We start from the raw sequence: 15,706 nt of genomic DNA, 5'->3' as shown, positions 1-15,706 counted from the left end.
GTAACTGGGAGAAACTGAGTTAGCCGGATAACTTTTCTGGCTAAGTCTGCTCATCCCGTAAACCTGTCCTAAAGTTAGCCGGATAGACTCATCTGGCTAATTTTAGGATAGCTGGATATATTCAGCAGCCTGCCCATGCCACTGAATATACAGGCTAAGTTAGCCAGATAGTTTTATCAAGCTAACTAGCCGAGCCACACATCGGCTGAATATGAACCCCCACAGGGTGAGTATCTCAGAGAGAGCTGAAGCCTGATATTGAAAACGGCACTTAGCCAGCTAAGTGACACTGCTGAATATCTATCGAGTTAGCAACTTATTGTATCCGGCCAACTCCACTCCTCCTCATCTGCCTATTCCCCTCCATTGTCTTAGCCGGCTAAAAACTTTACTGGCTAAGCCATTTATCCAGCTTAAGTGGTGCCCACTGACCGTAGTCAGATTTATCTGGTCAACCTTGGTTGGGACAAAGAGCTCTCCTAAAGTTAGCTTTGCAATAGTGATCATAATATGATCAAATCTGAATTAATGACTGGAAGGGGGACAGTAAGCAAATCCACGGCTCTCGTGCTAAACTTTCAAAAGGGAAACTTTGACAAAATGAGAAAATGAGAAAATCTCGCCTAAGTACCAGCGGCTCAGGTTCTCAGGGGCTTCTCCCAGGGGAACCGCGAGCTTCCAAGGGTGAAGTCTTCCAGGGCCTTCTCCTCAGCGCCGCCTCCTGGCTGCGACATCCACTGTGGTTCCCCACAGTGCATCACCGTCCGTCTCAGCCAACTCAAGGGTCCACATCCATAACAGTTTGCAAGGCCATGGACCCGGCGGATGTCACGGGCGTGAAAGCCATTTCTGGTATTGCACAGAGATTGCAACAACAACAAATATGCATTGACTCTCTGACGACTCTGCAGAGACTAGCCAATCGAATAGATGGAGCCACCGCAGTCAGCCCTTCGGTACACGTAGCTGTGGCTGATATTGGACCGGCCATGCCCACACAACTGCCCGCGCCCTCACGGTACTCTGGGGACGCCAAATTATGCCGAGGATTTCTTAATCAATGCTTCATCCGGTTCAACCTTCTGCCATCCCAGTTTCCCATGGATCGGATTAAAACCAACTACATTATTACCTTGTTGGACGGGAAACCTCTGGCATGGCCTTCCTTCAAAGGGAGCTTCAGGACTCCCACCTGGCTAACCTGGAACAATTTGTCACAGCCTTCCGGCAGATCTTCGATGAGCCTTCCCGCTGGCCTACTGCTGCCTCGGAGTTACTTCAGCTACATCAGGGCAACTGGCCCCTGTCTGAGTATGCAGTAGAATTCCAGACTCAAGCAGCTGAGCTGAACTGGGGTAATGACAGTCTTCATGGCGTATTCCAGGAAGGTCTCCTGTTTCCTTGTTTCTAGCTCTGTGGCCTACTCAAACCTTCCTTGCCTTGTGGCCTCTGGGCCTTCTGTCCTCTTGTTCCTTGCTCTATGGCTTACTCAGGCCTCACTGTGTCTAGTGGCCTTCAGGTCTTATGCTTAGCGGCTTTGGACCTTCTCCTACATTGCCTTCGGGCCTCAGTGTTCATTGCTCAGTGTTGTTTTGTCCTATCCCAGTCCCTGCCTTGCCATTGTCTTGTCTGGACCCAGTCTATGTCTGTACCTTGTCCCAGTCTTTGTGCTGAGCTTGCTTCAAGAGCCAGCCTTGTTCCTGTCCAGCTGAGCCTTGCTTCAGCACAGCCCAACCTGTTCCAGTCTTTAGCCTATTGTCTCTAAAATGTGAATGGACCGGAAATGACTTCTTTCCCCCTTCAGCTTGTCCTCCAGCAATGTATGCCCTTTGGATTCTCCCAGATGCTTCAACGGCTGCTCTAAATCCTCCCCAAACAAGAGCTTGCCCTTGAACGATAGGGCCCCTAACTGAGACTTTGACCAAACATCCACAGACCCATTTCTTAATCATAGGAACTGCTGATATCATAATTCTGGATGACATTCTAATCAGGTCACACAATTCGTCCACCATATAGGCTACCACCACTTCCAAGCGCTCTGCCTGCTGAGTGGAGGATGAAGAAGAAGCTTCCTTTGCCTGCAACTGCTGAACCTAGTGCAAACATGCTCTCTGCATAAAACTGCTGCATACTGCAGCCCGGATGCCCAAAGCCGGAACCTCAGAAAATCATCTTGAGGGGAACTTCCAATTTTTAGTCCTGAACATCTTTCAGTACAGTGGACCCTGCCACCAGAACGGAAGCTTTCTTGGTCACCGCCGAGACTGAAGCGTCTTCCTTTGGAAGCATCAAAAGCTTGAGTGCCTAATCCAGTAACAAATACAACTTTGCATTGCTCTTCTTACCTTCAGACTGGTCACCTGATCACAAACTCCTTTACCGATTTGTGGGAAAAAGCCTTTGTCCGACCCCTCAAGCCGTCCATGACTGGTCAGACTCTTTCTGTGGAAATTTGATGCCTAGCTCTTTAAGCACATTCTAGTTGAAGCTCAATTTTTCCCTCTTAAGAGCCTTTTCTTGCGGTTGCTTATCTTAAAGATCGTCTTCCTGGTGGCCATATGTTAAGCAAGGTTCATTTCGGAACTGCAGGTTCTCACTTGTCGGGAGTCTGACGGTCAGTCAGGATAAATTGCATCTTCGTACGGTGCCTTCCTTTCTTCCTTAGGTAGTCTCAGTTTTTTATATGGATCAGTCGATATCCTTGCCTTCCTTAGACAAGGAGGGGAATATGGTGGAATATGTGCTGCTCCATCCTTTGGATGTGCGTAGACATCTTTTGCGTTACCTTAAGGTAACCAATCAGTTTCAGACGATGGATCATCTTTTCATTTTGTATGGAGGTGGGTATGCAAAGGGGCAATTGCCTCTAAGGCGACAGTGGTCCGTTGGATTAAGGAAGTGGTCATGGTCGCATATGTAGTGGCAAATGTACCCTTGCCCAAACAGATTTGGGTGCATTCGATGAGAGTGCAGGCTACTTTGCGGGCAGAGCTTCAATTGTTATCTCCATCAGAGATTTGCAGAGCAGCGACATGGTCATCACTGCAAACCTTTCCAAAACATTATCATTTGGATATTCGGGTAAAAGAAGATGTACCTTCTGCCTCATCAGTGTTGGCAGGGTCACGGGCAGCATTCCTCCCTTTGAGGGAATAGCTTTGTTACATCCCACTTGTGGATGGACCGGCCTGACTCAGTGCAGAAGAAAGTTCAATTACTATTCACCTGATAATTGTCTTTCCTCTCGGGCAGTCAGGCCAGGCCATACTCCCTCCCTATGCTGCCCTTGTTCTTATTATGTGCCCATAGGTTCAGGGCAGATAGTCCTGAAAGAGTGTTAAAGGGCTAATCGTGCACAGCCGAGGGCCTTGGTGAGCATGAAAGGGTTCGAGTCCTTTCCTTCATGTTTATCATTCATTCATTCTAGTTGACTGATGTACTATGCTTAGTTTCCTGTGATTCTTCCTTGTTCTTCTGGAGGTTAAAAAAAGAAAAAAAGAGAAAGAAATGCCTTGCTTTTAGAGAGTTGATGGACCACAACACCTCTGCTGGGGACCAAAGGCCCTGCACATGAAGATCCTGGCAATGAGCTCCCCAGTCCTTCAAGCTAATGTCCGTAGTGACCACTGTCTAGGCAGTGGTAACCAAGTTGCCTCCTTGGGTTAGGTGGTTCCTGTTCCATCCACCAGCACAAATTTCTAGCAAGCTCCCTTCAGAAGAGGCACTCACACTCCTTAATCCTGTGACAGAAGACTCCAACGGGACAGTAAGGACTTTTGCAATGGAAGCATATGAGCCCTCACCCATGGAACCACATCCAAGGTTGCCACCATGGACCCAGAGTCTGAAGATAACTCCAAACCGTAGGGTACCTTACTACTCAAAGTCCCTGAACCTGAAACTGCAACTTCAGGATGTGTTGCTTCAGCAGAAATAACCTTCAGCCTTTGTATCAAACTGTGCCCCGAGATACACCAGGTTTTGAAATGGATGCATACTACTCTTTGCTAGGCTACAACCCACCCTTTGCAAGTTTTTCAGAATGCGGCAGCAAGGGTCCTTTCAAACCCAAGAAAATACGCTCACATTATGCCCATATTAATCAACTTACACTGGTTACCTATAAAACAACGCATAGAGTATAAAACTCTATGCATCATTCACAAAGGTTTATATGGAGAAGCAACTGAATGGCTTAATGCCACAATTAGACTACATACACCACAAAGAAATCTGCGATTGAGTAACAAGGGCCTGCTTACCATTCCCACGGTGCAAACAGCACACTTAACGCAAGTGAGAAAGAGAGCAATTTCAATAGCTGGACCTAAAATCTGGAATGAGTTACCAGAACAGCTCAGACTTCAACAAAATATGAAAGAATTCAAAAAAGATCTCAAAGTGGCTCTTTCATTAGGCAAAGAATGAACATGAACAAATCCAGTAAGACCAGAACAGTTGAGCTGATATAAATTGTATTTTATTTAGTTTTACTTCTTTTAGTTTTTAATTGTTTTATTATTGTATTTTGACTATTTTTATGATTTTATATTCATTTATAATTCAAATTTTAATGTCTGAATTTTATGTGGTACTGTTTATTGATAATTTGTATTTATTTATTCTTTTATTATTATTCTTTTTGAATTGTAAGTATTTTGTAAACCGTTGTGATGGAATATTTTCTTTCTTTCTTTCTTTCTTTCTTTATTTAATATCGGTATATAACATCTGATCTGATAAGGGTCACAATTCTTTCTTGCAAAACAGTTGGACCACCTTAGGTTTGTCCCTTTTGGCCACTGGCACCTCCTCCGGATCCAAAGTATCATGAGCGGACTCTGCTTCTGGAGTCTCATGCATCAGACCATCCATATCCTCTGTATCCTCAGCCTCCTCTATGGGGCCATTCGGTTGTTCAGCCAAACCAAGAACCCTCCAGATGTTTGCTGATCACTTCTTCTCGTCCACCTTGGGCTTTTTTGCAGGCCGCAGGTAACTTTGAGGCTGACCCTGGAGAAGAGGGTGCTTTTCCTCTGCTGCCTGTCTGGCAAGATATGCTCTATGGGCAAGCAATATATAATCTGAAGACAAGGTGTGAAAATCCTCAGAATCTTCCTCTAGCATGGCCTCCCTCATTTTCAGAGGCTTCCTGCCTCTCCGTGGGACTTTTCACGGTTGCTTAAAAGGAAGGAAGGGAGTCCCCTGCCTCCCTGGGAGACTCTCTTGTCGCTGCGACTTCAGCCAGTATGGGCACCATTTGCGCACTTACAGGAAAGGCATCTGTGGTGGCCCCCGACCATCTTGTCATTCTCTTTCCCACCAACACAGAACCTGCTCTGCTAGAGCTGCCCTCTCCCCTGAAGGCACAGCGTGCACACAATTCTGCACGAGTCAGCTGCGCACTTGGTTCTCCACTTGAGCAGCAGCTCTTGCTTTGATCCTTAGCTGGCGCCATACACGTTCCCACACATGCTGCCTTTTTGTTACTTGCCATGAAAATCTCTCCAGTTCCCTCCCTATCTTTAGCGTGATCTCCTCGCTTAGCTGTGACTGTTAGGGCTTTTTTTTTCAACTTTAATTTAATGTTTCTTTGTTATATGTAATTTAATGTTTCTTTGTTATATGTAATTGCCCACAAGCAAGCTTATTCAACTGTTCTCTGTAAACCGATTTGATTTACATATAATGTAAGAAGATCGGTATATAAAAACCATAAATAAATAAATAAAATAAATGCCACAAAACAAAAAATGTAAAGTACTTTCCTCAATGCTGCAGAGCGGACTGCTGGATCCAAAGGGCTTTCTAGGGGAATGAGGGAACTGGACCACCAGCTTTTCAAAAACCCCCACGGTGTCTGGGGACATGCCTCCACCAAGGGTCACCAACCCCCTGCTCGTCCACCTCAACCAGGGAAGATGGCCCCACCAGGCAGCTACAATTCCCTTCCTGAAGGGAATCTTTCTTTTTTTTTTTTCTTTCACTCCAGACTTCAGGTCTTACACCTCTACCATCTGCTGGAGACAGAGAAATACTGAGGGACTGCAGGTGGCACATTAGGTTAAGTAGCAGTGTCAGTAAAGTTTTTCTTCTTTGTCTCCATCTGCTGGCAGGGAGTCAAAACCCAGGAGTCTGGAATGAACTGGGGAATGAAGAGGAAGGTGAAATTACTACTTACCTGATTATTTCCTTTCCTTTAGAGAAGTTAAGCCAGTCCATAGTCCCTCCCGATGCTGCTAATTTCAACCTTTCAGGTTCATGGAAGCTCTTGTTGACTGTGAGATGCTATATGCACAGAAAGATTCTATGGTAGTAGGATGAACCAAACAAAAAATAGAGGGGAACACGTCCTGAGTTTGTTATAGTAGGGTTGGTTCTCTGGGGTCTTTTTCTTGCCTTGTTTGGCCTTCTGTAAGTTTAAAAAAAAATTAATACAGAGGTCCATATTCAAAAGCCATTTAAACGGATAATGTAATAGATATCCATCTAAATGGTTTACCTGGCTATATTTAGCCCTTATCTGTCTAGTATTTAGCCAGATAAGAAGGGTACTTTCAGTGGGCAAACAAGAGGCATTCCGAAGAGGAACGGGAGTTAGCCGCTTAACTTATGTGGCTAACTCTGGTCGGGCCGAAGAGCAGTCCTAAAGTTAGCTAGTTAGACATAACCAGCTAACTTTAAGATAGCTGGGTATATTCAGCGGCGTAACTGCACCACTGAATATGTGGCTAACTAGAGCAGCTGAAAATGGATCCCACAATGATTAATGCCACCTAACAAAGGGATAGTGTTCACTGTATCTGTTTTTATTATAGTTGTCCACAGTTGGCTTTTGCAGAAAATACTGGCAGGCTGGTGTCAGCACGAGGCTGTATGAGGAGAGACAACAGCGAGCCTGTGGATCTCTGTCTCCATCTACTGGTAGGTGTGCACAACCCATGCGTGATGGACCAGCCTAACTTCTCTAGAGGAAAGGACATTATCAGGAAAGTAGTCATTTCACCATACTAATTGTTCTGTGAAGATCGTCTCCCTGTGATACCGAGGAAGAGAAGGGAGGAAGACCCACAGATCCAGGCACTTATTTCTCTTTACAGTTCTGTTTCTGGACGATCTTTGGTTTTTGGCGCTATTTTACACTTTACTTGCAAGCAGAGGTGTGCCCCTTTTGCTCCATGGAGGGGTATTACACAGTACTAAGCTGCCTATGCTGGACTATGGCTCTGCTGGTATTACACACACAACGTGCAATGGTTCTGTATGCACTAGAATTCATTTCTGCACACATGATGCTCAAATTCTGTCTCCATTACGTTCTATTGACGCACACATTGTACTCTCTCTCTCTATGCAGTGCAAGAGGCTTCTGCGCTGGATTCTAATTTGCTCTCTGTCGCATTCTAATTGTGCGGGCATGCAAATGATTTACTCACTCTTTCGCCAGGCTCCCCCTTCAAGCCAGGCTGCCCAGGAATGCCGAAGCCTGGACTGCCCTGTAAGAGGCCCAAGAGAACAAATTAGAAAAGCTTTTCGTTGTTTTTGTTTAAGATTTGTGCTTTCTGTTTCTAAGATGCAAGCAGACACATATCCCCCCCCCCCCCACCCCACACACCCATCCCGATCGCTTCCTTCCCTTTCATTCATCTCCATTCAGCCTTTTTTTTTATCCCCGTTTGCTTCTGCATAAAAATCAATCCGCATGGAATTCAGTCTTAATTCTCTCTGAAAGCAGAAGCTCAGGTGCCCCTGCTGACGCCAGGCTGATATCCTGTCAGCAAGCAGGCCCTTCTGCGACAAAAGCCACAGGGTAAGATGAGACCACGAGGACGATGGCCAGGAGGCCCAGCCAGTCTTTGTCCACTCTCCCACTCCTTGGTCATTAACTTTACTTCCCCTTCCCCACTGCCGAAGATCCTCTCTGCTTGTACCAACGGGCGGCCTGTGTCTGACCCCTTTCTCACTTCCAGCTCACATCTGGTGAGCGTTTTAGTAAAGCCTCACTTGTTAACCCAGCTCCTGCCCAGAGTTACTCAGTGAGTCTGTGCCTGCTGTCCCCCTTACAGTCATATCCCTGTGAGATCTGAGTGTCCCCGTTTATATAAAGAATTTGGAGAATATGCAGCTAGGGCAGGGGGGAGAGGGATCTGCTGGACAGGTAGCCCATTGTAGGGACGTCACTGTGCACGTGGAGTCTTTTAGCATATGAAGCCCTATAACGCAGGGTGTCACTGGGTGCCACAGTGCAGGCGGGGCCCTCTGATGTAGGAAGTCACAGTATGCACACAGGTCCCTCTCCCACAGGCTGCCAGTGTGCATGGGACCCTCTCTCGCACAGGGTGCCACAGTGTGCACAGACCCTCTCTTAGGGGCTCCCCATAGTGCGGGCGGAGCCCTCTCAGTACTCTGTTACCTTTTCTCCCTTTTCTCCTTGGTCTCCTTTGCTCCCTTGGGGTCCGTGTGGGCCAACAGGCCCCAGATCGCCCTGCGAATGACCCAAATCACAATCTCATGAAAGACAAGAGCCACGAGGACCAGCAGAATTATAACAGTAATGGAAAGAGCTCCAGCGATCCCTCTGACACGGCATTTGTTACAAGGCCGTCTGCCATCCACAAGCACAAAGCTACACGGCATTCCCACAGGCTAAAAGTGGGCTCCTGCATGTCTCCATGCAGCAGGAAGTGAGCTCCTGCACATCTCTGCGCAGCAGGAACTCAGCTCCCCCCAGGCCTCCCTGAGATTCCTAGAGTTTGATAATCAAAAGGGTTTATCCGGCTAAATTCAGGACATATCCGGCCCCGCTGAACCGCTAAGCTTTAACCGGGCAAGCCATTACCTGGCTGAAACTTAGCCGCACAAAAATGAGACAGGGCAGGGGCGTCCTGGGGGCATGGCTTAAATCTATCCTGCTACTTTTATTTTTCCAATACTCAAAAGGCCCGGTGAGCAACAAAGTTAACTCGATGGCTTTAGCTGAGGATATTCAGCGGGAGACTTACCCAGTTAAGTCCTGCCGAATATCCCAACCAAAGTTAGCTGATTAACTTTAACCAGCTAACTTCCTGCTTGCCCTGTCACTAGGTATTGAGCTGTTAATGCGCACTTTCAAAGCGTGGTGTACGGCGGCCACGTGCTTTCACCATTCCCGCATTTCCGTGGGCTGCAAACTGCAATAAGAGGCCAGTGGCTCGCTCTGACGACCTCCTGTCGCCATTAGCTTGCCAAAATTCAGTGGTGAGAGTTAAGGGGGTTTAGCTTACTCTGAGCCACAGTGACGCTTTTGGTATCCTATAAAGAGGATATGGAAAGAGACAAGCAGATCTGATTTTCGGAACTAAGAATGGATAGCTCACACTTATCTTCGTGTTGAGTCCCTGCATGAAAACCAGTCCTGGGATTATTCCTTTTGGCGGCATCGTGGAAATCAGGACTGGAGCCGCCTACGCATGCGTTTCAGGATCGCAACGAAACCGGTTGCTTGGTTGATGGCCCTTAAGAAGCCTGAAAGAGATCTCCCAGACCCCCTTTCATTTTACAAACTGTCAAGATGGGATGGTAGCGTCTGACAAGGCACTGCACAATTCTTGTGTAATCTTCGCACACAACCATTTTTAATGCACTTTTAAGTGAATTCCACGGTGAAGTACAATGCACCCTTCTGCCATGTAAAACTTATTTTGAGAGCAGCTTTCTGAACCAACCAAGCGAAAAGGAGGGGGTTGTATGTGGAGAGGCAGGGGCGGGAAGAGAATAAGCTTGGTTATGAAGTCGGGACTCATTCTCAAAACATTCTTGTGAAACTTCAGCTGTAGAAACGTAACTTTAACTTACCCTGGCTCCCTTCTTGCCAGGAGGCCCAAAAACCTGTAAAAAAAAAAAAAATAGTGAAGATTGCCTTTAATATAAATGATTTAAAAAAACAGCTTGTCACGTTTTGCCAGTCTGTGCCACAGGGGTACTCAGGGGGGGGGGGGGGGGGGGCAGTGCTTTCAGTGGGACATAACACAAGGCGACAGTGTCTCAGTGGTGTCCCCAAAGGGGACACCTGTGGTTCTCACAGCATTAACAGGAGTCTCATTAGCAAACCGCCTTAAGCTCTGCATCGGGTTTACTCCACCCATAGCAGTCAAGAGTACAGCAAAGGTTTCCTATTACTTTTCTCCATAATCCTGCCTTGGACTGGCTGCTCCAGGGGTGGAGGATCATCACTTGTTTACTATTGTTTAGCTCCAGTATTACTAAGGGGTGTGTGGCTTAAGTTCTGATCCATATTTATTGTGATAAACCTTGACTGTGAGAAGTACAGTAGGCCAAGGGATCGTTCTGAGACAATCTGCCACCACAGGAACGGCAACTGTAAAGGACTCATCAGATGCAATATGGTAACATAGTACTGAAGGCAGAATAAGACCAAATGCTCCATCTAGTCTGCCCAGCAAGGTTCCTATGGTGGCGACTGTTGCTCCATGCAGGTTACCTCCATATTTCTGCCCCCACCTTGGGACCCACTGTCCTTTGGGGGCCTGCGCTGGGCACGGCCAGAACTCTGCTTTGAGGCCACTGGGTGCCCGACTCCTGCCAGCGCAAAACCTCCTCACCTCCCGAAATTGAGAACGCGGAGGAAAAATCTTCTTGGGGTTCTTCTTGTCCGCAGGCAACTTATTACCCTTCGACTCCCCCAATTGCTTCATGAGCTGCTCAAGATCCTCTCCAAACAGCAGCTTCCCCTTAAAGGGCAGATTAGGCAGCTGGGCCTTAGGCCTGGGCCTTAGGCCTTAGGCCACATGTCCGCTGACCAACTTTGCAACCACAGGAGCCTCCTCGCAGCCACCGCCGAGACCATGCTCCTGGCGGAAGTCTGAATCAAGTCGTACAGGGTATCTGCCACATAGGCCACCTCCACGGTCATTCCCAACTTCTTATCGTGCTCCTTCTGAGCCCAGCACAAGCAGGCTTTCTGCATCGGACTCCCCCATGCGGTGGCATGCAGGCTCAGAGCCAAAACTTCAAAGCGGCCTTTTAAGGAGGATTTTAAAGTTTCTGATCCTGAATATCCTTCAGGGCCGCTGCACCTGCCACCAGAATGGTAGTCTTCTTGGTAACCATGGATACCGCTGCATCCACCTTGGGGATCTTCTACGACTCCGGGGTCTGTTCCGGCAAGGGATACAATTTGACCATAGCTCTGGCTACCTTCAAGCCCACCACGGGAGACTCCCACTCCCAATCCACCGTCTTCGGTAACAGGAAATCCTTAGGAGGACCCCGCGATCCCTCCAGGACTGGGTTCACTCCTTCATTATCTGACTCCTCCTGAGCGACCTTAACCCCCAGCTCCTCCGGAACCTGGGGGATCAGCAGGTCCAACTCCTCCCTGTGGAACAAGCGGATCACCCGAGGATTGTCCCCGTCCACCGCCGGAATCTCGTCCAGGTCTTGTATAGGATCCCCTCCAGCACTAATAGGATCCTGACCTGGATCCTGTAATGGATCGAGCAACTCACCAGCAGGGTCCCTGCCCGGATCCACCGGACCCCCCCTGTACCTGGTCTGGATCATCCGTCTCATCTGACGGGTCCTCCTCCACCACCATGGACCTCCTGAGACCCACAAGCCTTAGGAAACCTCCTGCTTCCACCTGCTTGGGCTTCTTCGCCACCCGGGACTTCCTAGGCAAAAGCCGCTTGATCCCAGCTACCATCCTGGCCAAATAGGCCTTATGCATCACAAGGACTAAATACGGAGAAAAAGTTTCCAGATCCGAAGAAGAAGGATCCAGATCCGCATCCCCCTGCGCCCGTTCCCTCGCCCTGCCATAAAGCAGGGTCTTGTCTGCAGGAAAAAAAAAAAGCGTGGGAGGGGAGTCCCGAATCCCTGAAAAGGCAGCCTGGCTCCCAGCACGAGTGCACAAAATGGCCTCCGGTTCCTCGCATGCCCCCCCCAGGGCCTCCAAAACCCTGTCCCCACCAAAGACGGGCTCCCCGCCCCACTGGAGACGCATTCCCCACAAAGCTCGGCCCAATCAAGCCGAGAGCGCCACGAGCCACAGCCACGGCAAACTTTCCCGCGCAGTGCAGGAGGCGCCAGGCTGACGAAACAAAAATGGGCCTAAGAATAAAAGCGGCCTAAAAATAAACCCTGCCTGAGAGCACTGCAGGTGGCGCTATCCCAGGTGCCGAACAAGCTCTCCCAGCCCCGACACACACGGCAATTCGACCCCGCTCACCTCGAGCTGCCTCCCGGCAGCAAAACTGAACTCCGCCGCTGGAGCACCAACTAAAGCTGCTCTCCCCTTCTCGCTCTTTTTTTGCAAAGGCAATTATAGGGACACACACACACAGAATGGAAGAAAACTGAAAAACCGAAATACTTCACTGCTTCTGCGAAGAAGGCTGAGCCCAAGCCAGCAACAGAGACCCAGAGGGGATGAGGGGACCAGAACCACTGGCTATCACCCCCCTCTGAAGATAAGGGCAGGGCTATCCCAGGGATCAACAACCCCCTGCTCGCCCTGCTCTACCCGAGGGATGGCCCAGGAAGGAACCTAACACCTCGAGACTGCAGGTTTGCACCTCTACCATCTGCAGAGAAATACTGAGAGGCTGCAGGTGACACTCTCAGATATGTAGCAGTGCCTCAAAGTTTTGTTCTCTGCCTCCATCTGCTGGTAGGGATGCATAAACCCACTTGCCTGGACTGATCCAGGGTACAAACAGGAACTGCTGCTCAGTGCTGGTTGCCCCCATGTTTCTGTTAAGGGCCGCTCCATGCAGTTCACTCCAAAGTCTTATATATTAACAAAGCAACATTTTTACTGGGTGAGGAGCATCTTGAAAATTCAGACAGTGCTGCTTGATGTGGTTTGCTTTTGAACTTGGTTGTAGAAGCAGTCCTGTTTTTTCCCTTATGCCTGCATATCGATACCCCAGACCGTAAACGTCGGGGGCCCTGGTGGTTGTCCTCTGAATCCAATTCCTCTTTCCCCCCCCCCTTGCCGCCAAAGTGGAGAGTGTCCTAGAAGTGGTCAGTGGTTGTGTAAGTGATAGAATTAATCTCCCTGTAGGCGCACACCAGGCGACTGTCTGCTCGGCATAATCACACACAGCTAGGGCGTGCAGAAGCGCTGCTATGGCACCCCGTTATTCACCAAATCAGCTCCTGACATGAGCTCTTTTACAAGCTGAACTTAAACCGGCTGTTGTCTTATCAGGGAGAGGGATGGACAAGAGGAGTCCTCTATGGGAAAAGCCGCTGCCATGCGTGGGATTATATGTCTGCAAGGCACAGATAGTTTGCCGTTTGACTCCAGGAGACTTTCCAGACGTTTAAAGAAATAAAGAAGCTTCATCCAGTAGTTCTGGAGTCTGCAATTACCAAGGAGCATCTAGCATGATCCTTCACCAAGGTCTGCTCTCCCCATGCCCTCGTTGCCCTGTTTCCTTACTGCTGTACCATAGGGTTGTATGGAAACCCTCAGACCGCGGTACGATCTGTCACTAAACCCACACAGGGTTCGTTATCAGAGGGTAACGCTTCCACCACTAGTACTGTGTATGCTAATCATAATCCTGGGACATTTGTCAACAAATGTAAACAAGGCCTGGCATTTTAAAAGGGGCGATGAGGTATGGAGAAAACCCACCATGGTTTCAAACCCGTTACTAAAGAGCTCATACTTGCCCCCATCGCTGGAGCACCTGGGATTCCTTGGTTCCCCTGTAACACAATAATGAAGAAAATACACACATGCATCAGGTTACTGTGTGAGCAATGCAAAGGTAAAAGTACATTAGGGCACCCCACACCTTCCTCCCATGTCCTGCTCCTCAGGCACGGATCTTGCAGCTTTGGGTCAGACCCCAGAGGACTCTGTACTTTTACAAGATAATTTTCTGGAGAAGATCGCCAGCAAACTCTCAACATTCCCACCCATCTACCCACTTTTAGGAGTAATAAAGCAGAATATCAAAGCAGGATAAGATGATGCACTAAAAGAACATAAAAGCTGAAATAACTGGGTTGGCCTGATGTCTCCGTGGCAGTGTTGCATGCCACCATGCAGAAGGACCTGGATGTGCTTTCTGGATCAGCTCTTTTGTTCCCCTGGTCTGGCCTGGAATGGGGATGCCATGGAAGCAGTGTGTCCACAGCCCCGGGGGGTCCCAATTATAGCGTGATGCTAAGGGCCCATCATTGCAGGAGTCCAGAAGGAGCCCGGGGTCCTGGCTCCCAGTTGCGGGAAGTTCTTGCAATGACTGGGCTATGAGAGTTGAGAGAAGGATATGAAATGAAATAGGAGGAAAAAAATCCAGGTAATTGTGAATGAAGGGTCTTGGCACTGTAATCCAATAAAGGTTGGTTCTGATTGAGTTGGAAGCCCAAAGGGGCAGAAGGAAGCTGCCAATCAAAATAAATAAAGTTTCATTGTTTCTTTTATTGTAACAATAGTTTGTTACTAAATAACCCGTGACATCTCTCACTGCTGCGCTCTTTGTGGTGCAGCAAAGGTTTCACGTGCATTCTTTGTGTTCTCATAATGCCAAGGTTTTAGAACCTAGAAACATGACAGCAGACAAAGACCATTCGGCTTGTCTGGTCTGCCCTTCCACACCAAATGCTTGGCTCTACAATCCCTCTCCTCCTTTAGATATCTTCTGTTCTTATCCCGTGCTTTCCTGAATTCAGATACAGTTCTTGTTTCCACTGGGAGGCTTTTCCGTGCATCCACCACTATCTCTGTAAAGAAATTGCTTTCTTAGTGTGCTCCTCGTTCTACTCCCTTGCACCCTCATCCCCTGATCCCTTGTTCCAGAGCCTCTTTCCTAGTGGAAGCGGCCTGCCTCCTGTGCATCGATCCCTTGCAGGTATTACAATGTTTCCTTCATATCTACCCTATCTTGCTTTTCCTCTCGGCTATACAGGTTTTTTATGATAAAGACCATTTTAGCAGTCACCCTCTGGACTGACTTCATCCAGTTTATTGTACACAAAGTCACGGACAGAAGTATTAATATGGCACTAACCCACTATCTTGCACTGCCTACCAGTCCCATCAAAATAAATGTCTCTCCCTCCCCTGGGTTGCTCTTTCTTCATGGCCTCTGGTTCTCTTTTTATCTGTAACACTTTTATTTAGCTTCCATCACAAGCCACGCTCTTTGCTGCATTAGAAACCATAGAGGATGTTTGACCAATCAGACCATGTGACTGTGGAATTTCAATGCCAGCGCTGTCACCGTACGGTTAGAATTTTAAAAAAATAATTCCTCTTAGTCAGACACACCTCTGATTTCTCACATGTGCTTTATGATAAATTGACAGGTGCCATGCACATTACCTCTTATTTAATAAGAGTGCTACTGCACCTAGGTTTGGATGAATAGACCACTGCCCCTCACAGTACTCACTACAGAGTCCTTTTGCCCATGTATGCACAATGTAGCACTCTTACATAATAAGAGGTATGGTAGCCAACACCCTCCTAACATATGGGAGTGTCCCATTTATCAGTGATTGACTGAGAGCCACCAAGAAACGTTTGATGATAATAATAAGGTATAACTTACTTGCTCTCCTTTCGATCCCACTGGACCTGGCAGCCCCTGTGAAACCAATAGGACAATTGGTGACAAAAAGCAAACAAACCAAAACTTATTTTGAAACAAATAAAGTCGTTTGTGCTCCATTAAACAAACAGAGC

General features: G+C 48.0%; 1 protein-coding gene across 12 annotated transcripts in view; it reads right to left on the bottom strand.

The window, feature by feature from the left end:
- The window catches only part of LOC115098596 (collagen alpha-1(VII) chain-like), a 420,825-nt gene that overhangs the window by 270,882 nt on the left and 134,237 nt on the right, over positions 1-15,706 (bottom strand). For all 12 annotated transcript variants that reach the window (XM_029615285.1, XM_029615292.1, XM_029615282.1 and 9 more), the window contains 5 exons: positions 15,573-15,608; positions 13,687-13,722; positions 9,838-9,870; positions 8,417-8,488; positions 7,440-7,499 (listed from right to left, as the gene is read on the bottom strand). In XM_029615285.1, coding sequence (XP_029471145.1) covers positions 7,440-7,499; positions 8,417-8,488; positions 9,838-9,870; positions 13,687-13,722; positions 15,573-15,608 — 237 coding nt within the window. The remainder of the gene's footprint in view (positions 1-7,439; positions 7,500-8,416; positions 8,489-9,837; positions 9,871-13,686; positions 13,723-15,572; positions 15,609-15,706) is intronic.

This window comes from Rhinatrema bivittatum, chromosome 9, assembly GCF_901001135.1.
Source record: "Rhinatrema bivittatum chromosome 9, aRhiBiv1.1, whole genome shotgun sequence".
NCBI classification, from domain to species: domain Eukaryota; kingdom Metazoa; phylum Chordata; class Amphibia; order Gymnophiona; family Rhinatrematidae; genus Rhinatrema; species Rhinatrema bivittatum.
This window is presented reverse-complemented; position numbering and strand designations above follow the sequence as displayed.